The sequence below is a fragment of the Agelaius phoeniceus genome, chromosome 1 (genome assembly GCF_051311805.1).
Source record: "Agelaius phoeniceus isolate bAgePho1 chromosome 1, bAgePho1.hap1, whole genome shotgun sequence".
NCBI classification, from domain to species: Eukaryota; Metazoa; Chordata; class Aves; order Passeriformes; family Icteridae; genus Agelaius; species Agelaius phoeniceus.
Genome location: NC_135265.1, coordinates 35,245,648 through 35,273,432, shown reverse-complemented (window position 1 = coordinate 35,273,432; position 27,785 = coordinate 35,245,648). Strand labels below are relative to the sequence as shown.

General features: G+C 40.8%; 1 protein-coding gene across 4 annotated transcripts in view; it reads right to left on the bottom strand.

The window, feature by feature from the left end:
* Positions 1–27,785, bottom strand: part of CREB5 (cAMP responsive element binding protein 5) — a 256,868-nt gene that overhangs the window by 213,223 nt on the left and 15,860 nt on the right. For 3 of the 4 annotated variants that reach the window (XR_013181630.1, XM_077176335.1, XM_077176336.1), the window contains one exon: positions 614–685. The exons of the other annotated variant lie outside the window; for it this stretch is intronic. Coding sequence is in view for 2 of the 3 variants with exons in the window: in XM_077176335.1 (XP_077032450.1) it covers positions 614–685 (72 nt within the window). In the remaining variant the exon portion in view is untranslated. The remainder of the gene's footprint in view (positions 1–613; positions 686–27,785) is intronic. 4 annotated transcript variants of the gene reach the window in all.

Here is a 27,785-nt window from a genome sequence, read left to right as displayed (position 1 = left end):
TGCCCTTGGAGACATATGGCAGAGCACCAGTCAAAAGGACAGGAATCCCAAATGCACACCCTTGGGCAAAATTTATCTACAGGTTGCACACAAAATATTTAGTAGGAAGATGTCTTAAAGACTAAAAATAAATAAATAAATAAATAAAAATCACCTAATAAGATATCAGTGCATTTAAGTATTTAAAATAGAAAGAAAACCACAGGAGGGTTAGGGCCTTCTAATAGCAACATAGTATATTCCATTATACATCTCAACAGAAGACAAATAAATGTGTTCTACCTAGTGTGTCCTTTCTTGATAGTCCCTAAAGGAATCTGCAATACATGTCTTGAAACATTAGGCTTTGGGATGAGAAAAATCACAGAAGCAGCTTGAGGAGCACTTGTACCATCTCGCTTTTGACTGGCTGCAGTATTTGCTTGAAATATTTTGTAACAGTGTCTTGTGGGAAAGGAGAGAATTGAGGGGAAGCAGGTCTTAAAAAAAAAACCCACAAAGAAACCCCTGACACACATATTATTATTAGACATGTGTTAATATATCAGGAGGCATTATACAAGCCAGAGCTAGTGCTGAGGACTCAATTAATATCACCGCTGACTCCACTCACCTGTGAGCAGCCTGGGGCACTGCAGACAAAAGGCCTCTCCTGCTCCAAGTTCATCTTTGATTCCTCATAAATCTACATGTTAAAAGGGGAAGGGGGAAAGAAAGGGAACCTATGAATATATACGTTCTAAACTTCACACATGCATGCAACATACAGAAATGGCAGTTTGTGCTTTTATTTCAAACTCCGCAAACACATCAGAACAGAGCACTAATTTTGCTAATATTCAGCAGGCTCTCTAGAGTCTAAGTTCTTATTGCTCCTTCCTGAGCATCAATTTACTGTTAAGAAAGAAATAAAGTTCAGCTTTCACAGCATAAATCTGCCTCAAAAAATAGCATATGTTCAGTGCTGTTATTAGATAAGACCGTGTCTTCTCAGAAATATCTTGAATTAAAGGTTTTTACCTTTCCTCCTTCAGTTCCTGCTGAACAACATTAAAACCAGACGTCTAGGTTACTTCTGAGAAAGAGCCCACTTTTTGAAGTTCTGCATCCATACTGTCTGATATTAATAGCTTAAATACATTACATACATGCTCTCCATGCACACAAGGTAACTGTGCATCCCCATCCTTTAAAAGGTCAACCAGAGCCTCAGGAGCTTCAGCAGTGAAGTTTTGTCTAAAACTGCACTTCCACATAGTATTTCCAGTCCTGTAACCTTCAACTAAACCCTGAGGGAAAGCTCCCAAGTCTTAAATAAAGGCAAGGTGTGAAACATTCACCCTCAGAATGCAGTTATGCACCTGAATTTGAGTCAATACTCGGGCAGTGTCCCTGAGGGAAAAAAAAATTAAATTTTAGTAAAATTCTAGGGAGTGAAATAAGTAAGTCATTTATTTGGGAAATGTTTTCAGCCTGTTGGAACAACTGTTTTTACCAGCTAGAATGTAGTGGCTGACCCATCTTAAAGCAGATGACTTATGTTTAGAGATTCCCTGAAATCCCTTAAAACAACCTAACCACAGCCTCTTTTAGAAAAATATCTGGGTGATGTTTGGGTAATTTTTTTCATGACCCAAAGAGAAATATCTTGTTGGAGAAGCAGAATTTGATTTTATAACTGCAAAAATCTGCAGAGGGACAGGTGGTAAAATTGCTCAAACCCACTGAATTTTTTTCAAACTACAGTTCATTTTTCCTATCATCAGGACTATCTTTAGCATGCTTACAGTTGAGAATGTAATTCACCATTAACCTGTACATCAGCCAGACCCGTACTTGCAGCAATTCTTGTCACTGGGTGATAACGTTTTCTTTTTAATTAAACTTCATTCTGCTGGACATTAGCCTGACAGTATATTTTCCTAATTGTGACATAAAAAACTCCACTCTGTCTGACTCCACTGACTCCTAGAAGCAGAATCCAGAAGTGAAGGATTTCTACTTTCATTTGCCCTTCAACCTCCACATGGACACTTCTCCCAAAAGTTGATAATAAGCCTCAAATGATCTTTCTGATATGGGCATCTCTACCAACATCTGGCCTGAGACAAATGATTTATAATACAATAAAGTGCCAAGAAAGACCCTAACTCAGGCATAAGTTATGTATCCACACAAGGGTAGAACCAAAATAACTAAAATTGTACCTAATTTACTCCTTTAAGATTATTCATATCCTGTTTTGATTTAACTTACAGCTATGTTAAACTGAAATAGGATACTCATAATCAGAAATGAAAGAGTATATTCGCATACTAAAATAACTTAAGGTGTTAAATTACTTCTAATTTCAGTCATTTCAGTTCCAGACTGTGCATAGACAAGCTCTTCAGAGATGAAGCCATAAAAATACTCTGAATTACACTATCCTGTCTGAAAGAAACAAGCAGCAGAGAGATAACTGACTAGAAAAACAAACCCCCGCAAAAAACAAAACCAGAACCTCCAGCTAAGTTAGATTTTTAAATCCACCTCTATTTATGGGATGTGACCCCAGGCATGTTGTCTTTCCTAAAGACAACTTTTTCCTTTACACAGAAAAAAAAGAAAAAAAAGGAAGCTACGCATGGATAATGAAAGGCTTTATTTAATATCTCAATTGCTCCTGCAACTGAAGCACTGCCAAAGATTTCTGTTACCCCTTTTTCCCCTCCTCAGGGGACAGTGACAACAGCATTTTCAATAGCAAAACAACAGATGAGACTCAGTTAAAGAAAACAAGATAGTTATAATTCTGGTCCCAAGTGTCCAAGTGAATTTCAAAACATTACCAGGAATTATTTGGAGTTTGATTTCTTATTGAGTATTGCAAGTCTAAGACTTCCCTCCCCACCCTGAGCTTGACCTTTAGTCCTTGAATCCATCAGCGGATGCTCTTATAACAATTAAATTATTCTCAAGGTTATCTAGTAGATAAGCATGGACTAAGCAGCAAAATAACATCTTAGATGAGGACTAGAATCCTGAGTGCAGGGATCAGCTGCAGGAAATCAACTATAAGAAGACATGGACTTGTTGTTTACTCTGAGTACCTGGAAAAGGCATCAGATTCAACATCAAATTGTTTTTCCCAAATGTTTAAGCAACTGCTTATTTCCATGAGAATCATTCTTTATAGACACTAAACATAAAAGAAGCAATAATCCAGAATGACTCTATCACCTGCACTCCAAGTGCTGTCTAGGAGAACTTGACCTGTACAACGTGTTACCAGGTGGTACAGTGCCCTAAAGACAAATTGCACCGTGCAGAATTGGTGTTTGCATGTGGTGCAATCATTGCAGTTGAGGCTTTGGTGCCACTGACTCTCTTACAACAGTAAATGAGTGGAAGAAGCTGCCTGCTGCCTACGCTTTTTGCAAGTGTCTGATTCTTGGTTATCATATGGAAGTAATACCAGTGTTGTGCTTGAATGTTGACCAGACACAAGCAGCTGAAATTCTGGGCTGTGAGTGTGAACCTCCTGCATGCCTCAGTCCCACTGAACTCTGCAAAAGCTTGGAGGCACTGGCACCACTGGGCCTCGCCCCAGGTTTGCAGCAGGATGGGGGCTCTCAGCAGCAGAGCTGCTCTGGCAGTGCACAGCACAGCGTGCATGGCATCCTTCTCAGAATGCAGGTAGGCATCTCCCATCCTTCAGCCCAGACAGCTGCACACAGCCTCTGGCACACACTTCTCTTCACGTGTCTCACGGGTGTTGCTGGGCCACACAATCCACATCTTCTTTTTCCACACTGTGTGCAGGTGAAGGAAGGAAATAACACAACCAATGGCAACATTTCCACTTCACCTAATAAAAATATATCACAGCAGCTTTTCCATCTAAATTAAGGTGCTTATTAGCCTTTTGGATCTTAAAAATTCAAGGTCCACTCATGCAACTCTTGTAGTACTACTAATAACCACTGCAATTAATGCACATGAAGAATATCAGACAAATCTATGATGACTGTAAAGTTAAAAAATTGCTCCAGTCTGAGTTTTTTGCTTCTGTTATCAATAGCTTAATTTATTGCAACTTTGTGACTTTTTTGAAGAAACAGTCAAGGATTATAAATAAAAGCGAACACTATTATCAATATGTCAGCATTAGTTCTGATATTATTAACAATAGCCATGAGTGTATAATCCAGAAGAAAAGGGGGCTGAATTTTAATAGACATGTTAACAACATCTGTCAGCATTTATTGCCCTATTGTGACCACGTAAAGAGCCTTATTGGCAGAATGTGTAAGTGAGGAAATCTGCTATGCTGTTGTAGCCTGCCATTCTCCTGAAATATCACTTTGCTCAGGAGAAGTTAAGGTACCCTAATTATAAAAAGAAATAAATAAAAATACAAGAGAAAGGCTTCTCCAACCTACAGCACATGGTAGAGAAACAAGTAAGTTCTGCAGCAAGTCAAGATTTTTTTCCTACTCCTTGATTTTTGCATAAGAGTCTTCTAAAAAGTTTTTATTATAATTAATAAAACTGAAGCCCACAGTGAGGAATGCAAGAGCATAACAAAGAAAAAAAAAAAGCAAACAGAAGAAACAAAACCACTCTCAGAACACAGCAACAAACTACATCTCCTCTCAGCAGCATGCAGAGGGAAGTACCCCATGTCCTCTCCTCAAGGAGATTTTGCATAGCCCCAGGATCATCTTTTCTGAACCAGAAAAACTGTTCTTACATCTAAGATCAAGAAAGCATGCTCCTTTCTGTCTCTCTCTCCCCCTTTTTAAACTCAGCAGTAATCTTACTGCCATACTGGTAAAAACATCAAGCAGGCTTGTTTCCTGTTTCAATGTTATTCTTGAAGTAGGCTGCAGTAAGAATCTGATTTTCATTGGGCTATTATTATTTGCAGCTGTGTGACCTTTTTAACCCTCTTTTAAAAGTGACATTTCAGCCTTCAACCTCAAGCTGTCTAAATGTTGCAGGGTTTTCAGGCCTCTGATTAACAGAGGAAAAAGAACCGATGGGGAGGTGTACACTACAATGTGTCTAATGCAGGTCAGTGCACCCATCCTGCCATTTGCACAAGTGAGTAATTACACTCTTATAAGCAACCTGTTTGTTGAAATTAATCACCTGGGTTCATGCTTGCAAGACAGGTTTCTTCAGCCTGGTGTGACCAAGGTCACTGAGATTTCCAAATACAGGTACACAGCACATGGTCTCTAGCGCTAACAGAGCTATGCAGAGACATGAGCAGCAAATGAAGCATCGCCTTTTTTTTTAGGGTCACAGGCACAATGTTTAAAAAGTGAGAGGAGACATGGTCACACTGCACTTGTGAATAGCAAAGAACCCCATCAGTGTGTATGCAGCATTTTAAATTGCTAGCCATGGCTATTCAATACTGTGCTATTTATAGATAATTAGAGCGTTATTAGAAATGCTATTAAGACTTGTTGGTTTTGGAAGCGTAATACACGCAGGGTTAATGCCCATGGTTGTTCCCAATACATACTTCCTTGAGCAAAGCCAATTTGAAGCAGCATTGTGCTGGAATGGTGCACGGTGGTTTTTCTCAGCGTGGGCTTTTCAGTGGAAGTGCTTGTTTTCTGAGCTAGCACCACGCTTTCCACCATGCAGGCATACAGGCTCATTATCACAGCCCTGCCTGGTTCAGCTGCTACAACGAAGGGTCTGTCAGCATTTCCATTAGAAACCCCCTGGTTTCAGGATTAAAGCATTTCCAAATGGTTCTGGATGTTGGAAAGCAATTTGTGTCTGGAGTCCCCAAGAAGGACTTTAATACGATGCACATTTGAGCTGGGGCTTGAGCCCCTTGCTGGTGCTCCAGTGAAGTTTTTGGGATTGCATTTATGACATTTATGTGTGGAAAAACACTCAGCTTGGTCCTTTACTCATTTATTTTAAAAGAAGAGAGGCCCATAAATCTTCAGGCAGAGCCGAGTGCTCTCAAAAAGCAGTTGATGTGTGAATTGCCTCAACAGCAAGCAGCCTTCCTTCGGTCCTTTCCCCGTGGCTGGCATCTGTGAAGTCACTAGCCACTGGCACCCTCGAGGATCATTTGCAAAAAGTATCAAAAAGATTCCTTTTTCATGCTTCTGAACACCCTCGTTCTTTTTAAATGGACACATGGTTTACTTATTGCCTGCCTGAACAAAACCCAGAGCTGGGAAGGCTCCCCAACAGTCCTAAGGTTTTGTCCCTTCTCTCTCTTACAGGTACATGTATTTACCTTCAAATCAGCCAAGGGAGAAAAGCTTTTGGTCCCCTAACTCAGCATTTGTCCACTAAAACCCACTGTTTCTGTTATCAAAAAAAGCCAAATAGCTGCTTTCTGACTTTCCTCTGCTTATGCAGAGCTGCTTTCTTCTCAAGAAAGAGCATAACTGGGGATAACTAAAAGAATATGGGGTAAATATAGCATATTTCAAAATAGAACAAGAATGAATTTTGGAAAACTCCAGAATTAAGGAGGGGGGGAAATACAGGGAGAAAGAACCACAAGGGAACTGGAGGCAAGACCCCGGTGGAAATGGAAAAAAGAAAGACAGTGGAAGGACTGCAAACCACTGAGGACTGGGCTGAGGAAGAGGAGGGGAGTAAAAGGATACCTCTGAAAAAGAAACCCAAAATAGAAAGCAGATGACCTACTGCCTTCCCACATAGCAGCAGTGTGAGAGCCCAGCACTGTGTATCACCCATGCAAGTACTTGGTAGAGGGCACAATTTGTCCTCTGCACTGGATGATCAGTCTCTCAAGTCTAGTGGAAATGCACAAGTCTAAAAAATTACATTCTTTGGACTCCCCATTTCAGTAAAGGAAGCCCATCACGGATTCACTTGCTATAGTGCAAATGGATTTGCTGTTTTACAGAAATGGCTGTGGAATTACTAAGCACAGGCCACAGAAGACAAAAATGAAAATAGGAGAACAGAGGTGAAAAGTGACTTTAAAATGAAAATACCAAAAAAAAAAAAAAACAAAAAAACTAGCCCTTTTGAAAACAGTTCATGAAAGTTATCTCAGCACAGAAATATTCTATAGGAGAAATAAGATCTTTATAGGGCAAGATGGCTATTACTTCAACTCTGGAAAAACACTTTGAGGAATAATGTGGTTATTTTGCACTCTGTGATTGGCCAAACAGGGCCAGCCTAACCTGGAAATGGCCCAGGCTTGTAGTTCTGCAACTGTCCCCCACTGATGGCATTTGCAGAATAACCCTAATACCTGCTGTCCCTGGTTACAAGTCTGAAACCACATGAGAGACCAGACTGGAACCTCACTGACAGCACCGAGGTTGGCTTAACAGAACAGGCAGCAGCACAGGCTGTACCGAGGTAAGGAAAAGGCTCTACTCAGCACACCAACAGAGCACTTCTTCATTTTCCCTACATGCAATATTTCTGCTTTCCTGTGCTGGAAATTCACCCTACTGAAGTAAAACCAGTATCTAGGTCTGTGGACTTGACAAGTGTTAGGGAGAACACCAAGTGTCCATGGATAGTCAAACAGCATCTGAATGTCAAGTTTATCTCAACATGAACAAGTACTGTCATTGTCCTGTATCATCAGACATTTAACTGAAGTGCTCATGTCAGAAGACTAAGTTAGACATGAGGGTCTTGAAAGGGAGGGAAGGAAGAAAGGAAGGATGGAGGAAAAAAAGGGGAGGGGAAGAGGAGGAAAAGAGGGGGGGAAATGAGAAAAAGCAGAAGAAGGAAGGGGAAGAAGTGACAGAAGGGAGAAAAAGGAAGGGAGGAAATGGGAAGAAAGGGAGGAAAGGGAAGAAAGAGGAAAGGGAGGAAAAGGAGGAAAGGGAATAAAGGTAGGAAAGGGAATAGAAGGAGCAAGGGGAGGGAAGGATGGGCTATGTTAGAGCCAGATTGAAAGCATCAAATGCTTTAAATGGTGCGGGACAAAAGGACTCTGCACTATTTTAAAAGCTTTAACACTGAGGCTTCTTTTACTGGATGCATTGTGATAATACAGTGTATAATATAATGTTCCAGATGTACATGGTGACAATATAGTCCTTATTTAGGTCACTGTCCATCTCCCAAATTGTTCTGCAGAACTGCAAAACAACTGCAGTAACACAAGTGGCAGGAATCTTGCTTCGAGAGACCACCACTAATATCCAACATTTTAAAGGAAAAACATATTTGCTCTGTTCTTTATGAGCAAGTCTTGGCTTCTCCCTGTATGTGACAGAGTCCCTTGGGGCAAAGCATGCGCACAAAGTTAAAACCACCATTAGCTGAAATCAATATTTACTACCAAACTCTTGAAAGATTTAAAGGAGAAGATACATGCAGAGAATGCCAGTCCAGGTTGATACAGTCATTACTAACATGGATCTGATAGCACCCACTCTCCCTCACTACCAATTTTTAGTGGATTACACACTTAAATACACTTCAGTGTGATATTTGATTAATTAAAAATTTGCTAGTAATATAAGAATTGTCTGCTTAGAATTGCATTTACAGTTATTTTTCAGGCAAAGGGATAAAAAACAACAGAAAATTCTTAGGCTATGAGAAAGTCTGCCCCAATTTTCATTAATTTTCAAAAGGTTACCAATATTAAGTGAGGTGAGTAGTCTGTCTTCTACAAATCTCTTCACAAACACAGCCCCATTCCTGGAGCTGTGGCAGTCACTGTGCTTCATGTCCATGGTTCCTATGCCAAGAGGATTATCGTGGGTGTATGAAAGAAAAACAATGAGGCTTCAGATCAGCTTCACAAGTTCACCATGCCTATTGCTATGAAACAAAAAAAAAAAAAACCTACTTCAAGGAAAAAAAACATGCATTATGCACTGGAGAAGATCTCCAGGAAGCCTGCAAAGGGCAGAAAAGGCAACTGCAACTGTGGTGAGAGATGAAGCCCATGAAGCAGAGGGTGTCAATGATGAACTCCCAGTAACATCTGGCAAATAACCTAATCTTTTGGGACTTTCCAATGCTGGCAGATAAGTGTGTTGTCTGTCCCTTCAAAGACTGACCTCATTTCTATCCTTGGGTTAATGGCATGCAAAGCTCTCTGCTACACTTACTTTTTCACTCTTCCCCCTGACCCAAAGAGTTATTATTAAACACCAAACAACTCTGCCTATCGTTGTAGTTTGCATACAATTTAATTAAGAGTTGTCCCTCCAGGAAAAATATTGACTGAAGGTTTTTGTAGGGGTGTTTTGGTTTTTAAGTGTACTGTAACTGCAGTATGCTAATTGCTTTGGTTTATGATACACAAATAGATAAAAGAATTTACCTAACTTGCATGTAAATAAATACTTGGATTTCCAAAGGGAAGGAAGAAAAAAAAAAAAAAGAAAGCATTAAAGATATCCTGGGGGAAACAACAACACAAGGCTGCTTAGCTGACTTTCATACCAGAAGCAGTTAGGGGCTTTAACACAAGCTTTGAAAATTCTGCCAGCCCAAATTTTCCTTCCATATTTTATTATATAAAATAATGCCTAAACCAGAACTCTGAAAACAAACTTTAACATTTTATGAAAAAAACTCTGTAATTCTGTATGTTTCAAATAATTTTAAACTAGGACCAATCTCACGTTTTACTTTTTTTTTGCTTTATAGTTAAAATACAAGACAGTTTAAGATTTTCATTACATAGAAAAATGAGGCTATTAATAAACCAGCTACAAGCCATTAATTATTAACTTTCACCAATTTTTAATTGCCATTTTAAAAGATTTTTTTTTTTTAGTTGGGAAACTTCTCTCTCTGCAAAATGACCAAAAAAAAAAAAGTCCTGTATCAAACCTTCAGTGTTCACTGTTCCTGGATATGAGATAAAATCCTCTGGGGCAATAAATCTCTGCTGAGAGCACTAGCAGCCCACAGGTCCCCTCAGGCAATACTCAGCACTAGAGAGTTTTAGACACTAGAAACTGAAAACTGTTCTTTTCAGCCCTGACAAATCAAGGGCAGGCTGATTTGCAACACTTTAAACATTGTGTGTGGGTGAAGTTGCTCACATCCTCGAATACACACACTTCATCTTCAGACACGTCTCTCACCAGTCCTATAACTAGTTTTACTAACAGCAGTGTAACAACCTGTTTTTAGTAAGTTTTATTTGGATTTAGGCTTATCTCTATGTTTTTAGGAAATCAAATATGGAATCATCTTGCTGTTGAAATACCTTCATAAAAATAAGAGGGTCTGAGTTCTGAGACTGGGAGTTAAAAAGCTGCTTCCAAATCATCCATTGCATTGAATAAACACAGTGTATTTAGACTTTGAAAGGGCAGAACACAAATAAAGCAGTAAGCATGTGTTTGCTTGAACTAATAACCCAGGAAAAAAAATACACTCAAAGAAGCTGCAGACATTAAAGCAAGAGTTTATATTTTCATAGAATCATATAATATTTTGAATCAAAAAGTACATCTAAAGGTCATCTAGTCCAACCCCCTCCAATAAAGTAGGGATATCTTCTACTAGATCAGAGCCCTCCAACCTGACCTTGAATATTTCCAGGGATGGGGCATTCACCACGTCTCTGAGCAACCTGTTCCAGTATTTAATCATCCTCATTGTAAAAAAATTCTTCCTTATACCTACTCTAGATTGATCCTCGTTCAGTTTAAAACCATTAACTCTTGTCCTATTGCAACAGTCCCTGCTAAAAAGGTTGTCCCCACTTACACCTTACAACCTTGTAAGTTGTGGCCCACTTACACCTTACAACCACCTCTTCATGGAAGTTGTTTGTGAGACTGGAGTCTTCCAGCTTATTAAATGAGTTAGAACTATGAGCTAGAAGAATACTTCACAACAGTTAATGAAAGCTTTTTGGGGGAGGCAGGGCAGGTATTTTAGGCTCAGTCTCCTGGAGTACCTGAGGCACCATCAGCAGTCACAGGACATTGTCCCATACAGGCATCACCAACAAACACAGAGGCGCAGCTGCTCCCAGGGCTCTGAAGTCAGGCATTACCAAGGCCCAGCACCAAAAACACCAGGAGCAGCAAGCAATGCCCTGGGCTGGCAGGCTCAGCAGAGAAGCCCCTCTTCCCCTACCATGACACAGGCTGGTGGCAGAGTCCCCAACAGCACCTCCTTCCAGCCAGCACCAGAGAGAAGGCTGAGGATCATCTGCCCCAGCAGTTCAGGTACCTGGCTTGGGAAGGGAACAGAATGGCCCACAAACTGCCTGGCAGTCATCCAAAACAAAACAAAAAGCCCAGACCATTTTGTGCTGCTCCCCTGCCCTCCTGCAGATCCCCCAGCCAGGCTCTGGCTGCCTGCTCTGCCCTGGATGTGTCCACAAGCCTTGGGTCAAGCTTCTCAACCACTAAAGGTCTGGACTCAGGAGAGGAGCTAACTTTGATGGGAAGCCAACACAGGTCTTCAAAGGCTTTTCTGCAAATATATGCTTTCTTTGAGCACAAAAGTGGTGATCCCTCTCCTCTCCTCGGGCGAGAACACTCCAGAAGTACTCCTGAGGGTTGGAGGTGCTCCTCCAGTCCCCAGCACTAACAATGTCCTGCAAATACATTTGCTGCATATGAGACAAACAAGTCTGCCTCCCTCTCCATACCCAGAAGAGCAGCTCAAACATCAGCCCCTCAGAGGAACTCTGGGATAAGCAGAGACGCGCCAATGACCATGGCAGGGGCTGCTCTGGCTGCTTTGTTCCCTGGCTGGAGAGGTGGGATGGATCCTGTCTTGACACCCTGATGAGCCCCCTGAGGCTCTCACCCCCAGGAGACCCCCGTGGTGCCTGACACAGAGCCTTTCTGGTGGTCTCCACTGGGGAGCAGAAGCACAGCCCACAGCACTTGTGGGGATGCTGCTCAGCTGCTGGTCCCTTGGGAGCACTCCATGGCTCTGTAACAAACCCAGACAGGTTATACACAGCCTGTGTACTTCTGCCTACCTCTAGCCCTGCCTCAAGGAATGAGAGATTTGGGATTCAGAAGGGACATAAATGCAGCTATTGCTCCACTGACACTTGACAAGAAGGGGACATCTGACTTGGGCTGCCACCCTGTCCTCAACTAATACAGCAACTGCAAAGTGAACTGCTACCAGTGGTTGGGCACAGGGATGAGTCTGCCTTCCAGAATCACCTGGAACAGCACCCCTCATTGGCAAATGTCCATGCAAACTACAGGAGACCCTCCCAGGAGTAGAGAGAGAGAGAGAGTTCTGCACTCCAGGAGTGGCTGTGCTTGTCTGTGTGCACAGACATGCAAGTCTGTGGGGTAGGTGAGAGTGTGCAAAGGGACCTTTCCTTTCCTCCTATAGGGATGCAATGTAAGTCAGCAATATAAGTATCCTCAGCAATATAAGTCTCCAGAACCCTTCTCAGAGGACTGCTGTATCACTTTTTAAAAATCAGCCTTTCTGGTCCATGGATTATTGCCTCAGTGAAGGAGCCAGCACATCAAAATGAAGCAACTCCTAATCAGTGACTAGCCACAAATTTCTGGCAGTAACCAATTCATAACTGCAAACAAGAACCTTAAAAACTGGCACATATGAAAAAATTACTACTTTTCCTAACAAGAAGGAGGCAACGTGAGGGGTAATTCTCTGTAGGCTGTACATTCACAACCTGTGAACTACTCACGGCATCTTACAACGTAGTGCAAGTGTAAAGTGGTGAAATTCAAACATCTCTAAAAACCACAGATTTGTAACTTGTGCTTATGTAAATACACAGCTTTCAAGCCTCAGCCATCCTGGCCATAGCTCTTCTGGGAAAAAAGAAAAAATCTTGGCTAAGGTTTTCAAGAGCAAGCAGTGATACTGAGAGCCTTCAGTTTTTATGTGTCCAATCAGAAATACTTTAAAAGGCTTCATTTTCAACTCCTGCTGCACACACCCTCTTCCAATTATATTCTTTTAGGGAATATTTATCTTTGAAAGTAAGCAAATAAGGAAAAGTCAGACACACATTATTTTGTTCATTCTCTCAGTAGTCTCTCTAACACAAAGATGAAATACTATGCCAAAATTATAGACAAGAGGCTAAAGAACACACTTTTAAAGACTGATTTTAATTCTTTTTAACAGACCTGAAAGATGCTTGCAATCACAACTGCAAGAAGTTTTAGATATATTTTATCTGTAGTTTCATCTAGAAGATTCTAGCTTACATGATCTATCCCAAGTCATGCAAAGTTGGTGGCAAAGTCAGGAAATAAATACATATGTATTTATAGTTACAATGTACTGATTAACTACAAGATCATTATTTTGGGAATGGACTGCATAGACTGATCTGGCTTTTTGCATTTTTAATTAATATAATTTATCTCATTTTGAACTAGGGTGCAGAGAGTTATGACTAACGAATACTTTGTATGAGAACTTAAAATAGAATTTTAAAAAAACTTAAAAAGCTATTTCAACATATAATTGCCTCGGTTTCTAAAAGGAGAATTTAATATATAAGCTGTTTTGAAGGTCTAGCAAGTATATGAATACATAATTCCTTTTCCCTTACTTGCAAGAACAGAAAAACACTGAGATTTGTACCAGGGCAGTGAAAAACATAGTCTTATTTTGAAAATAATCCAAATGTAAGCATTCACACCCTAATAATATAGATACTATAATCCATTACAAAAAAAAAAAAAAAAAAAAAACCAAAGAACAAAGAGCACACAGATTCACTAAGCCTACTGCCATCTATGTGCCTATAAAGCAAACAGATGTCTTCTACCAGCTGACCAACTGCCCAGATCTATGTACACTTGTACAACTTGTACACTTGTACAACTGCCCAGATCTATGTACCTATGCTATATAATCAGAAAATAAAGGCATAATTGAGGTGGCAGTGTCCCAGCAAAGGCAGATTTCACAGGGTAGTAAGATCAGTGACTGCCTCCAATAAAGGGATTACAAATGCAGGCTTCAGTATTGGGAAAGGCAGTGCACTTTTTGAAAGACACTTTGATCCTAAGCACTTGACAGATCCTCTCAGTATATCATCTGCCCCCAATCAGTCACCTGAGGAGTCAGGAGTTTTCTCAGAAAGCCATATTACTGCAGGATAGTCCTTTCCAAGTGTTTGCTAATGATATGTAGGCCATTAAGTCTATATACTCTAGTTGTCATAATCTTGTGTGACATCGTATCCAATATTTTCATAGGTAAGGCTAAGTTTTCTTCACAGAGAGCTATTTTTATGGACAGCTACAGATACTGACTAATGCTTTTGCATTTATCAATGCCACAAATAGCTTTTTGAGTATTAATGCTGCTAGAATTTCTTTCAAGACAGTAAGTGGCAATTATAAATAGGTGCTATTATCTTCCCATCTGTCAAAACAGGCAAAAAAAGTTTAACATACATTTTGTTTGGATCATCCAAATAATATGATTCTTTGCATAATTCTGGAGAATAAAAATATTTGGGGAGCATTAAGAACAAACAGGATTGTCATGAATCTCCTTCCCAGCACTACCATCCATCTCCTCTAGCAGACTTGTAAGCTACACTTGCCTCCTTCTCCCTCATATTCTCCTTTCTCAAGCAATGCCTTGGTCTGAAGTGAAGAAGCCTCTGATCCTGGATCCTTCATTTTGCACTTACATATATAACAGTTTATTTTATACTGTTTTGTATTACATCATAGCATGCATTTGACTGCAGTACACAGTGCATTATGAACTTCTGTTGTTACAGTGTTTAAAGAAAATAAGGTCAATCTCCAAGGCACTTTGATACTATACTAATACAGCTCTTGTTTCCTTGGCTGGGCTGTAGACTCAAAAAGTTATCTTCTTTATGCAGACAATGGTAAAAAAAGAGGCAGCAAAATATCTCTACTCATGTAAGAACATCTGGGGTAACTATCCAAAATACAAGGGTCTTTTCTGGTATCACTTCACAAATAACAAAAAACATATGTGGAGATACAGGCTGCATCTTCTACTTGAAGTTAACCTGAAAAAATTCCACTGAGTGTTACCTGAGTTTTAACAAACATGAAAGAACAAAGATCAATACATTGAAATCTTATTTCATTTCAATCGTTTGTGAGAAGTATTCACAGGTTGTCTTGCTTCCAGCACTAATGCTTAACTCTTTAAGTAGACTCTACATTTTTCTCTATAGATTTCAATCTTAGGTACAAGGACTGAAATTAATCACTTTGGCAAGTAAGTGTCAGAGCAAAGGAAAAAATGTCTGTTATATTGGTCCATAACACTAACAAGAAAATAAAGGAAAGTAGTTCACTTTTTTAAGTACTTGATGTCTTCTTTTCTTAATGTCTTTCTCTGGCAATCTCATTCCCATTCTCACATTTTCCTACTGAAAAAGAAAAGCAAAAAGAAACTGAAACCACAGTGAAAAATGTTTGGGAGAAGATGTTTTTGTCACAAAGGAAAATTCTGGAATTTTTTGGGTTTCATGCTCAGTGCTGTTTTAAGGGAATTTTATAGTTCCAGGTCAGCTATTCCGTTCACACACATGATGTGACTGACAGTGAAATCCATTTTGCAAGAGTTGACAAAACAACATTAGTGAGGCCATCAAAACTTCCAACCAGAGAACATGGGACTCAAACTGTCCAACCTCATTTCAAGAGAGGTCAAGTTCATTTCACTACTGAATATGACTCCATATTTGGGAAGCAAGGAGGAGAAAGCAAAAAAACAAGACTACATATATGCCAGGAAAGATCCTTTCTTGCCTTCATCTCTTCTCGCAAAACCTGTATAGCTTGTGCCTTTTTATGGAAGGCTGTAATTGTGTGATAAAACACTTTTGGTAAAACAATTATTTCTAATTTAAATCAAATCCCTTTTGAAGGCTTTACCAGAACAGTTCTGCCTGCAGATCTACCATAACAGAGCCTGGTTAGTAAGACTAGTTCAGGCACTCAATAATAGAGCACGAATGTGCAAACACATATCCACTATGGACTGATTTTACAGTAACTTTTAAAGCAGCATGGCTACAATATTGCAAGACTACTCATTTTGGTGTGTGAAAATCCCTTTGGTGTTTTCCAGTTAATAAGGATGAAAGGAGGGAGAAAAAAAAAAAAAAAGAACAGAACATGGGAAAAAATTATAGGGTTGCATAGGCAGCCTCGAAGGAACACGGATTGAACAACCTTTGAAGTACCCAATTCTAAAATGAGATCATATGAGAATTTTTTCAAGCAATAAAAGTGAAGCCTCAGAAACAAGTGTAAGTTACAGCCTGAAGTGCTTTATCACAGCTCCATGAACTCTCTTCCATAAACCCTAGCTCTTTTGAAAGTTCATTTACTTAAAGGAAAAATTGAACTGACTGTGGGGGAATGAAAGGGCAGGAGGGATCTATAGTTTCCCAGAGGTGTGTTGATAAATAAGGCCTGCATCTCATGACATCAAAGTCATTAGTGGAGAAGAGCTGTCTCCTGCCAGTCTGCAAGGAGGCATTTTCCACTTGGGGATAAGAACAAATACCAGTGCCCTTATGTGTTTCTTCAACAAAACTCCTGCCCTCTGGAGAGCAAAACCTTCAACTTAATAAAATGCCTTACAGGTATGCAAAATCTACTGGGGCCTCAAAAAGTTATGCCTGGGCTAACACTGTGCCACACAAAATAACCAAAGCTGACTCTGAGGGAATGTGGCTGTTTACACAGCACAGTGCAGAGCTGGGCAGAGATAACCAGCTCACATTGTGGAAGTAATATCAGCACAACAGTGCTCTTGAGCTAAGCAGCCACATCTTTAGTGAAGTTAAACACAAAATTAGCTGATGGGGATATGCCCCTTCCAGACAGAAGTCTGCCTACCACACCCATCTGAGAGGTTTCTGGTTTGTATGACACACACATAATCATCTTGGCTTTACACTTCCTCAGCGTCTCTACCTCCATCAGTCATTCCAGACCTCCACAGTCAACAGAGAAACAGGCACATGAACACTATCCACTTGATACAGACATCTCCACTGGGAAGAGAGGAATCATGAGCTAGAATTGCCAATTTCTCACTACTAGCTTTGAAAGAAGACTGTAGGATTAAGTCAGGAACCACACAGATGCCAGTCAGAAAAACCAACTCTTCCACACCCAGTGTTGCCCCAGATGTCTGAGCTAGAATAATGCTGGCTGCCTGTCTGAAGAGTGCTATTCATATTCATAAAGTACTGATAAAGGAGAAAGTCATGGGTTCAGAAACTGCTCAAGAAAGGTCACTTCTTTCGCAACTGGATCGAGTTTTGCTGTCACCAGAGCAGATGGCTGGCTCCAATCTCCTCACTTCATCCAAGTGACACCACCTGGCCATGGGCCTGGCTGGAATCAGCAAGAAGAAATGCCCTACACCATCCCATGTGAAAGAAGTGCTTCCCCCTCTCATGGTGAACTCCCTAAGGACACCAGAACCCTCCAGCTGAGAGGTGCAGACCCTCCTCAGGTGGAAAACCACCATGATGCAGGACCCCAAGCAAGGTGTGGCATCTCATGCTATGGGGCCAATCCAGCACAAAGGGTATCTAAGACACTGAAAACAAGTCGTGTTTTCTCATCCTTCTTTCCCCAAAGTACATCTGTGTTCAGATAACAGGTGTGCAAGAGATATCAACTGAGCTTGTATGCTATTGCATAGAGAAATTATTTTAAATATATTTAAATAATAATCATATCAATATAGCTTGTGCTGGGAACTGTAACAAATTCAAAACTTAATTTCTGCTGCCACCAAGTTCTTCTTTAAGACCCAAATATTATATCCTATACAGGCAGCTATTTGTTAAGTAAAGTAACCCACAGAAGCCCTGGGAAGAAATATAGCTAGGCAGCAGGAGGAGAGCAATTGTTCAGCTCAGAGACTTGCTCGGAGCCATTTAGAAATCTTTCCTGATTTTACAAATGAGAGAAGAAGTACAGATTTAAAAATTATACAAATGCTGAACCATTTGTTTTGGGAGATTTAGCAAAATGAGGCCTTTAAATTCAATTCTTCAAGTTATAAAAGATTCCATCCGGGGCAGTTGTTACAGTAGGTTGACCCCATCCTCTAAGGCAACTTTCCCTCTCTATTCCTAAGCCCTGTAACACCCTGCAAGCCCCAAGGGCACCCCTGCAGCAATTTTTGCAGAAAGAAAGACAGAGAGAGAAAGTTGTCCTTGGATTTATTTAGCGAGAAAGAGGCCAAATCTGGGACAGGGAAAAAGGTTTGCATAGAGACAGAGCTCTTGTGGATTTGTACAATCATCCATGCACATGGAATATATTGAACCTTGAACCTAAACTAAGGTCAAGCAAGTTTAAGGCTTGATACAGATGTTTCACAGAACTCTGGTAAATGAAGGTGAATGTTACTGTTAAAGCAAGAGAAAAAACAAGCTATAAAAACGGTTGGTCGATTGTTTATTTTTCTTTTCAGTCCATTGTCGAGTTTACTTTGTCCCCCTTAAGGCCAGCACTGGTATTTCCTGCATCTGGGTGATGACAGCAATCTCTTATACACCACATAAAACAGATTTAAAAGTTTGAAAGCCACTCCTAGCCTGGTTTCTCCCCGGAAATATATTACTCCCGCACAAGGGAATATTTGCATTTTCTCCATTTGTCTTTAATTTCAAAAAATACTGATTTTCTTCTGGTGCATAAAAAGACTAAACCAAACCAATCAACCAAAACAAAACAAAAAGAAAAAAAAAAAAAAAAACAGCACTAAATTCACTATAAGTGCAATACCAACCCTTTCATAAACAGTGAGGGAGCTTTTTAGTCAACGTTACCTTTTTTTTTTAATTAAAAAAATAAGTTACAGAACAATCCAAAGGAAAGTCCCTCAAGGAAAATTAACATAATGATTTCTTAAAAAGAAGTCATGATGATCACTCACTTTTGGCCAATTACTTGTTCTCCTTTGGCATAAATGTGTTGAAACTATGCTCAGAAAAGGGGCAAAGACCTTTCAAGTTCAATGCCATGATGAAGTGTAGGCCAATATGGAAGACATCCCCATTCCAATCAAGTTTTGACTAACAGTGATAATGTTATTGGCCCTGAATCTAGAATGAGTCTCAAGATTTGGCATAGGCAGGATAGATGAAAGCTTTTAAATTATTTAGAATATTTAAAACATTTTAGGAGATTCACAGTAAAATGCTATAATAATAATAATAATAACTACTGCTACTATCACTTTTCAGCTTTAAAGAGCTTAGCACAAATAAATTTGCACTGATTTTGGCTGGGAGAGAGTTAATTTTATTCATTGTAGTAGCTGGTATCAGGCTATGCTTTGGATTTGCTCTGGGAAAAGTGTTGATAATACAGGGATATTTTAGTTACTGTTGAGCAGTGCTGACACAGTCAAGACATTTTCAGCTCCTCATACCACCTCACCAAGCAGGGGGCTGGGGTTCACAAGACGTTATGAGGGGACACAACCAGGACAGCTGATCCCAACTGACCCAAGGGATATTCCGTCCCAAATGATGCCATGCTCAGTGTATAAAGCTATGGGAAGAAGAAGGAAGGGGGGAACATTCTGAGTGATGACGTTTGTCATCCCAAGTCACCATTATGGTTGATGGGGCTCTGCTCTCCTGAAGATGGCTGAACACCTGCCTGCTCATAGGAAGGGGTGACTGAATTCCCTGGTGTGCTTTCTTTGTGTGTGCAGCTTTTCCTTTTAAACTGTCTTCATCCCAAATTGTAAGGGTTTTTTTGACTTTAACACTTCCAGCTCTCCTCCCTGTTGATGGGCTGCGAGAGCATGCATGGGGCCAGCTACCATCTTTTAACATTACCACAAACTTTCAACATTAGAAGGTGCAGAGGAGGTATTTCCTCTGCTCTACTGACAGGATACATGAGCAAAGGGACATCAGGGGAGAGAAAACATCAGTATCAAATTAAAACAAGAGATGATGAGCCATAAAGTATTGTGTTTAGAACAGATTAAGAATGAGATAGGATTAAAAGTTAAAAATTTAAGGAAGCACAAGTTTGCAGGAAAGAAGAGTTTGGTGTCCCCAAGCTAACTGCTGAGTGGGGCAGTTGCAGAATTTCCACACCTGCTTCTATAATTCAGATTTAAAATCTGGTTAATTTATTTGCTTCCTCCATGTTCCCATTGAGGTCCCAAGAATCCTCGTTCCAGTTCCCCACTGGTTTGCACCCTGGGTAATCATCAGTGCCCTGATTCATCAAAGCCCTCCACTGAGTTCTTAGGCTTCAGCACACACCAGCACTCTCAACTCTCAATTATCTATGGGTGGTTTTTCAGATTCAGTGGATTAACTGTTCTCCCAACAGAGAAAAGCAGTACCCAGTGTTGGAGCCTGTGAGGCTCTGGGGTCAGGCTGGCATTGCTCTCCTGCTAGATCTATTATCATGAGACCAATGCAGGCTAGTTGGTCTTGTATCAAATTTACCCACGAAGGACTCAGAGTGCCAGGAAACATATTCCAGTGACACCTGAGTATCTCTGTCACAGGCAGGTCTGCATCAGCATGGCTCACTGTGGGTCAGGCAGACCTGGACTGCCCTGCCCTACATCCCTGCAGCATCCCTGCTCTGTGCCATCCAGGTGTACCCAGTGTGCTGGGTACCCCCCTGCAGCTGTAGGCCAGGAGATGAGAAGCAGTTTGGTGCCCACTGACTTCACTAACATTGCCCCACAGGTTCAGAAAGCTAAAGAGGCATTCTGTAGCATTTTGCATTGACAAAAGGAGCAGGCTGGATTTTAGTTTTTAAAAGTTTCACTTTCAGAAGAGAATCCTCCAGCATCGATAATCAGTACCCAACATGCCAAAATCATGACAGCAACCAGCCTAGTGGGATAGCCAGAAAATTAAAAACAAAGACTCATGTAGATTTTAGAAACAGAAAGTACTGGAAACATGAAGGGATTCAGACTACCAAAAAAAAGTTAAGATTTTCATATAAAATACATTCCACAATCTTAGGAGAAGGACCTGAATTCATACCAATTTTTAAAAACTCTACTACACTGTCCCATCACTACCCCAGTCTAACAGTGAATAGACAAAAAGTGAATAAGAAGATTATGTTTAAATTGCTGAGATATTGTGGGGGAAAAAATCAGTTACAATGGGTTCTGTGACCTCAAAAGATATTGTAGAAAAAGAAGGAATAGATGCTTGTATTAGAGAATGAGGAATGCAGACATCCACTTCAAGTTTAGACAGATAAAAAACATTACTTAGAGCAAGAACATTTGTAGAACTATCAGTAGAAGCAAACAAATTTAACCCCGGGTAACTACCTGCAAACAACACAGGGAGCTGAATTACACAGGGAGAGGATCAAAACAATGAGAAGTTCTAGTGAAGATTAGGCACATAGAGACATATCTGAAGAATTTAGAAGGCAGAACAGAGACTAACTGAGATTGCTGACACTCTGCTGCTGTGCACAGGATCTGGAAAGCATCAGGAAAGGCTGAAAGAGGAAAAATACACAAACTATGGACAACTGTGGCAACCAGAACTGCTTTATATACTAATGCCACAGTAATCCTGGGGAAGGGGTGAGTGGGTAGACAATGTAGTTGTATGGGCAGTGATTGAGGACAGAAAAAATCACTGTAGTAGGAGAATATAGGACACATAATGTAAGAAAAGATTCCTGTGTACAAATACTACACAAAACTATCAGCTGTATTTGCAAGTGTGCCCCTGGATTAAACAGCTCGCTGGATTGCAGCTGGGCTGTGGAGCCAGGTGCAACACGATCACAATTGTGATGAGCAGCAATATTAGACAGGAAAAATGTGACCGAGTGCTGGTGATGCACAACGCTGCCAACAAGAACATCATGAAGCAAAAGATGCTATCATTTGGCATTTATAGCAGATGACTCATAGGAGTACCACCCACCGCTGGGCAACGGGGCAGAGCAAGACACTGATTTGAATGCAATACAACACCACGGCTCCTTCATCTAATACCCTGGGAATGAATAGTCACTGTGGGTCATGCAGTGCTCTGGCTGAACACATAGGTTAAGTTTCAAAGACAAGAACACCTAGAAAACAAGGTACAGCCAAGGAAAAAAAGTTTAAAAGCCCATGCTAAAATGCAGGGTGGGGGGGGGTTAGGCTTTGGGTGAGCTACTGAATCCAGCAACCCTGCAAAAAAGCACTCTGGCTGTAGAAACTAGCTGAGAATAGATCAGTCATCCTAGCAAAATAAAAGGAAATAAGTAAATCAGAGGCTGTACCCACTGTACCCCAATTCAAAATTGCTGAGAAAAAAGGCAGATCAAAGAGGTCAAAATCTATTAGCACCAGCTGAAGCAATACTATCAAGATATATTCAGGGCATCTTAGTTTAAGATGATAAAAGTAGGTCTGGCACACTGCCATATCTATTGGCTAGCAAATACAAGGGCTTGCCTACTGTAAACTGGCCCAGACATGAGAAGAGACTCATGTATTAATGTTGCTGTCACTGTAGAAGATGTTAAGGAAGAGGCATTTCAGGACTGTAAGAACCAGTTTCAGTTATTCCTAAACACAGCAGAGTAGGAGGCTGAAAACTGGTAAGCTGAAATAAAAAAGCAATGTGACTTTCTGCTTTGGACATGGAGACTCAATCCTAAATCCCAAGAAATCCAAGACGCCCAAGAAACACCCAGACACAAGTGGGCAGAGTATTTGACCGTCATTCCAGATTTGATATGCAGCAGCGATGTGATGATGTGATGCTTGTACTCAGTTAAAATCCAGCCTTGCACAGAGAGTGGAGGTGGTGGGGAGTCTGGAAGGCAAAGTCCAGATAATGAAAATAGACAAAGGTAGACAAATTAAAATAAAAATTTTTAAAAATTTAAACATTTAAAAAATATAAAGTCAAGTTGTGAAAGATCTAGTTGCTAAGATGGACTAAACAAATCTCAGCAGTGCACTCCCAAGCCCACTCACCAGTCATGAGTGAGCAACAACCCAGCCTCTCCAAGATAAACAAAACAAGCCAAACTCACTTGTGAGATCACCCAGCTCATATGCATATGTATTATGTACACCTGGATTTAGAGATGACCAAAGCTGCAGTACCCCTGTAAATGGCTGTCTCACTGAAGGCAACTTCTCTTGCAACAGGGTGTCCACCCATGCCAATACCCACAATATCGTACATTAAATGGCCACTTGCTCTGTTGTGGCTGCTGCCCTTTTTTGGCAGGGATACCTCCCCAGTTTCCCAGTAGTATCCTTTGTATAGAAGGGAAGAGCCATAAAACAAAAGGTTTTCTCTCACAGTTTTCCTTGTTGTAGCCAAATTCATTACCATCATAGACCCACAAGCAAGTGCAAAATCAATCACCAATACTGCAATTGTTACTCCCCTGTACGTACTGCACACACTGTACTTGTTGGTATACATTTGCTTACATAATTTTTAATGTAAAAAAATCCATGTCCTGTAATAAAGTGACTGATATATTTTCCTGTGCATTACTGGAATACAACTTTATGGTTTAGTCCTGTACTAAACCATATCTCTATGCAGTGTGTGTGTTACTGGCGTGTGTAGTACACACTGTGAAAAAATACTGAGCAAAGCAGCTAAATGCTCAGTAATAAAAGACCTCACTATAATTAAATAAAGACTTTCATAGACCAAAATCCAGCCTGCAGCAGCAGTACATACATCTGAAGCATTTTTTTTTCTCACTGACTGAGCACTTACAGCTCCAGCTGACAACAGTAAGAGCAGTGTACACCCAACAGAGAATCTTCAATTTTCATTCATGTGCCCAGCTTCACTTTGAAGTTCCACATTCACAGTTAACAATTTTATGTGTATCCTAAGTAAATAACACTACCAAAAGTACATTAATGCATATATATATATGCATGTATATAGGCTGCTATAATGTCAGATAATATTTCATGTGCAAGCCAGGCATAGAAAGAAGGTATGCACAATTACTTCACAAAAAGTATTAAACTCCCCTTGTTTCACTAAGAAAAATTTTCTATCATTTTCAACATGGGCCAGCTGTTAGGACTGCAAGTGGACTAAAATGAAGATGTTACATGCTTCAGAAGAGCAGTTATGCAAATGCCAGCACTGCAGTCTGGCAGCCCTCTTTGCAGGAAGCAGGACTGTACCTCACCAGAGCCCCTCCACAGAAGGCTCCCAAAATCAAGTAAGTGGGTGGCAGATTTACAAACTGCAATCTCTTGACAAGAATGAATAATGTGACTTTACACCAGTGAAGAATATGACCTCCTCTCTATCCCACATGTTTCTCTCTCCCCAGAGCTGAGCCCTGCAAGGAGACCGGAGTAACCGCAGCAGGTAATTACATGTTATTAGTGCTGCATTAGACTGAGTAGCTATTCAGTAAATTAGTATGTGATATTAACTAAACCTATTCAGCTGATGAACACAAGAATCAGCCTCGAAGTAGCAATTAACAAATTATTCCTAAACAGGTGTCACTTACAGAGTAAGTCAGGCTATCATTTTTCTATAATTCACCAGGAAAATCCTGACTTCTTCCATACAGTAAACACAATTTAAGCAGATGGTATCTTCTCAAAAGGCAAGAGACCTATATTTAAATCAATGCTCTTGGATGTGATGGCTTACATTGAAAGTCAGTAGAATTTGTGGCACATCTCCTTAAGACTTAGGAATGATTTATTATTATGCTGAGAGAACAAGCCCAAGATCTAAATCTTGCTGATTAAACTCCATGCACTCCTGGGGAAAAAAAAAAATAAAGAAAAAAAAATAAAAGAGAGAGCTCTCATTTGTCTATAGAAAATAGCCACTGCCACCTATCATGCTCAGGTTTTTTTAAAGAGTAGCATATTATCACAAAAATATTGGAATGCCTGCTCACATAAACATGTTTTTAATGCCCCATAAGAGAAACACACCAATTTGTTGCCATTCAGTCTTGATTTTGCAAAAAGTCGGTTCTCTGTATAGTCTCCCTGCTCTTTAGAGAGATTTATGTACATCTGATGTTGAGTCCCTTGGGTTACTGAATGCTTGAACACATGAAACAAACTGGCAGATGAGAGTCTGCTTTAAACCAAGCATTGCTGCAGAAAGCAAAGGCTGAATGGATTGAAAATGTACATAGGAGAAAAATGCCCCGAGTTCTTCAGGCAAAGTCAACAACTCCCTTTATAAGCCCCATTTCACTGGGCTTTGTTAAGAGAGTGTTTTCACAGCAGGAAACATTCACCTCTGAAACTGCGTTTTGCGCTCACCCCGTGGGTGAGCCTGCCCATCCATCCATCCATCCATCCATCCATCCATCCATCCATCCATCCATCCATCCATCCATCCATCCATCCATCCATCCATCCATCCATCCATCCATCCATCCATCCATCCATCCATCCATCCATCCCCCCAGAGCTCCCGGCGGCGCGGCCGGAGCCGCTGCCCGGGCGGGGCCGGTGCGTCCCGCCCCTTCCCGGCGCCAGGCGCGGGCTGGCAGCAGCCTCTGCTGGCGACCGGGCGCAGGGAGCGGGCCCCCGGGTCCGCTACCGGCAATCCGGGCCGCGTTCAGAGCCGAGCCGGCTGCCCCGGCCGCAGCTGAGCATCTCTGAGTATGCGAGGAGTGCTTGCACGGCATTAAACACTGGCAAAAGCCCGCTTGTATTTCCCTTGGAAGTGCTGTGATTTTCTTCCTTCCTGCTCTTTAGAAAAGTACGCAAGTTCCTCCAGGTTTTCAAACTTTTATCTAAAGATAGATGTGAAAGGTAACCAAAAATTACATTTAATGATGCGAAGAGGCACCAGTGAGGTGCAGGCAGATGTGCATAGCCTGCAGTCACTCCTCAGAAGCTCAGACAGCACAGAACACAAACTCAGACTTCTGCTGGATAAACTGCAACAAGTTGCAGCATATACATACTAATGGTTTTTTTACACAAACCATATAACTGAGAAGAAAAGCCCTCAAAAAGAAAGGGAAGATGCACTCATTGTTTTGAGGAAGAATACAGAGCAAGAGCCCACTAGAAGTTCGTTGTAAAGTAAAGCCGATCCCCAACACCGACGTACTCATTTGCTGTCTTAATTTGCTGGTAGAAGAGTTGCTGAGTGAAGATCATTTTCCAATTGATGTGATTAGTATAAACAATTTTAGCCTTCATTACCCACTACGTTTCGTTTTTCATGAGAGTATTTTTCCAAGCCTTTGGAAATGCAGAAATTACAAGCATCTTAGAGCAGAATCCCAGCTCAGAGTGGCAGAAACAGCAGCAATCTGATTTAATACCATACCGATTTACTGCAAGGCCTTTCATCCAGCTGGCACGGCAGAATCACCTAACCTCAAAAATTTATTCCCAAAGAAATCACAATCACTGCATAACCAGGTAAATAGAAAGTTTTAAAATTGAAAGCTTTTAATCATCTTGAAAGTAAATTTGTTCTAATGGACAAAAGAAGTATAAACAACAGTATTATATTGTAAACAGTGTAACAATGTTTACAGCCAAAAAAAGAACATGTCTTTTGACACAAAACACCTTCACTGACTTTCTGATTGATCTGAATTTGCATTTTCCCTTTGCTTTGAAATTAAAGCCAAAGTTTTTCTGAAGTATTCTTTCATGATAAGAAAACCTGCCTTATCTTATGGCAAATGAACTTTATCCTGGAGACATGGGAGGGGCTGAGAACATCATGATTGGGAAATATCACATTTCCTCACTTTCACCCTTCTTCCAATTCACCTGGGGCTGTTTCCTCCAAGATTTTTTCAGCAACCGTAAGAGACAGAGCACAGGAGGCCACCAGAAGACACTGCTGGAGGAACACAGAGCTGGTCTTCTCTTGATGGTCTGCTAGAAAGCAACATCTCATCTGGTCCAGCTTACAGAGAAAGAATATTCACTCACCTACCACAACTGATGCCACCTCTGAATACCTCCAGAAATTTGCAAACAGACTTTCTGCTTAGGTGAGCCAGAGTTTTCTCTTAGGAACACTGCAGGACACCATGTTTATATGTAATTTTGATGACCCTAGAGTTGGGGGAATTCCCTGATAGATGTGGCACAGCTTGTGTGGGTGCAGGGAGCCCAGGCAGATCCTGTAACTGAGAAAGTTACAGGAACAAGCAGGGCAAGGGATGTGCCTTCCCCCTGTCCAAAAGGGAGGACAGATACATCCTCCCAGTCAGGAAGCAGCTGAGTGGCAAGAGCTAACACAGCCCAAATTCTTGATGGAGACCCTCAGGTCCCTGCAGGTCTCAGATTTCTGCTCCAGCTCATTCAAACCGAGCGCATCATCAACCATCACTTGGAAAAGCCATACCCACGGGGACAAGCAGGCACCCAGCTAGACCAAACAGACCTCCCATTTCCAACTGTCACTTAAAGTGAAAGCAAATATTTTTTAAGAAATCCCTTTTTTTGACCTATCATAGGGACATGTGGTGGAGAGGTAGAGAGTTGTGAGTTTCTCCACAGTTAACAGATCTGTAGCTGTAATTTAATTTGCCATAAAGTTGACCATCACACGGGTACCTTTATCAAAGTATAAAATGCACTTAGATTGGTCAAAATTTTCACAAGCAAGTTCTTCACAAACAAAAGCTGACCATTGAGGGAATCAATCTTCTCAATCATCACACACACAAGGATTCACTGAGTCTTTTCCTTCTTTTATTTGAACTCTTAATTTCTTTGGCCTTTACCTTCCACTGCAACTACTTACACTCTCTGTAATTACAGCTTCACAGTCTTTTACAGTTAATAAGGAGTTTGGTAGTTCAGCAGAGAGACAGCCCAGCCATCAAATTCTG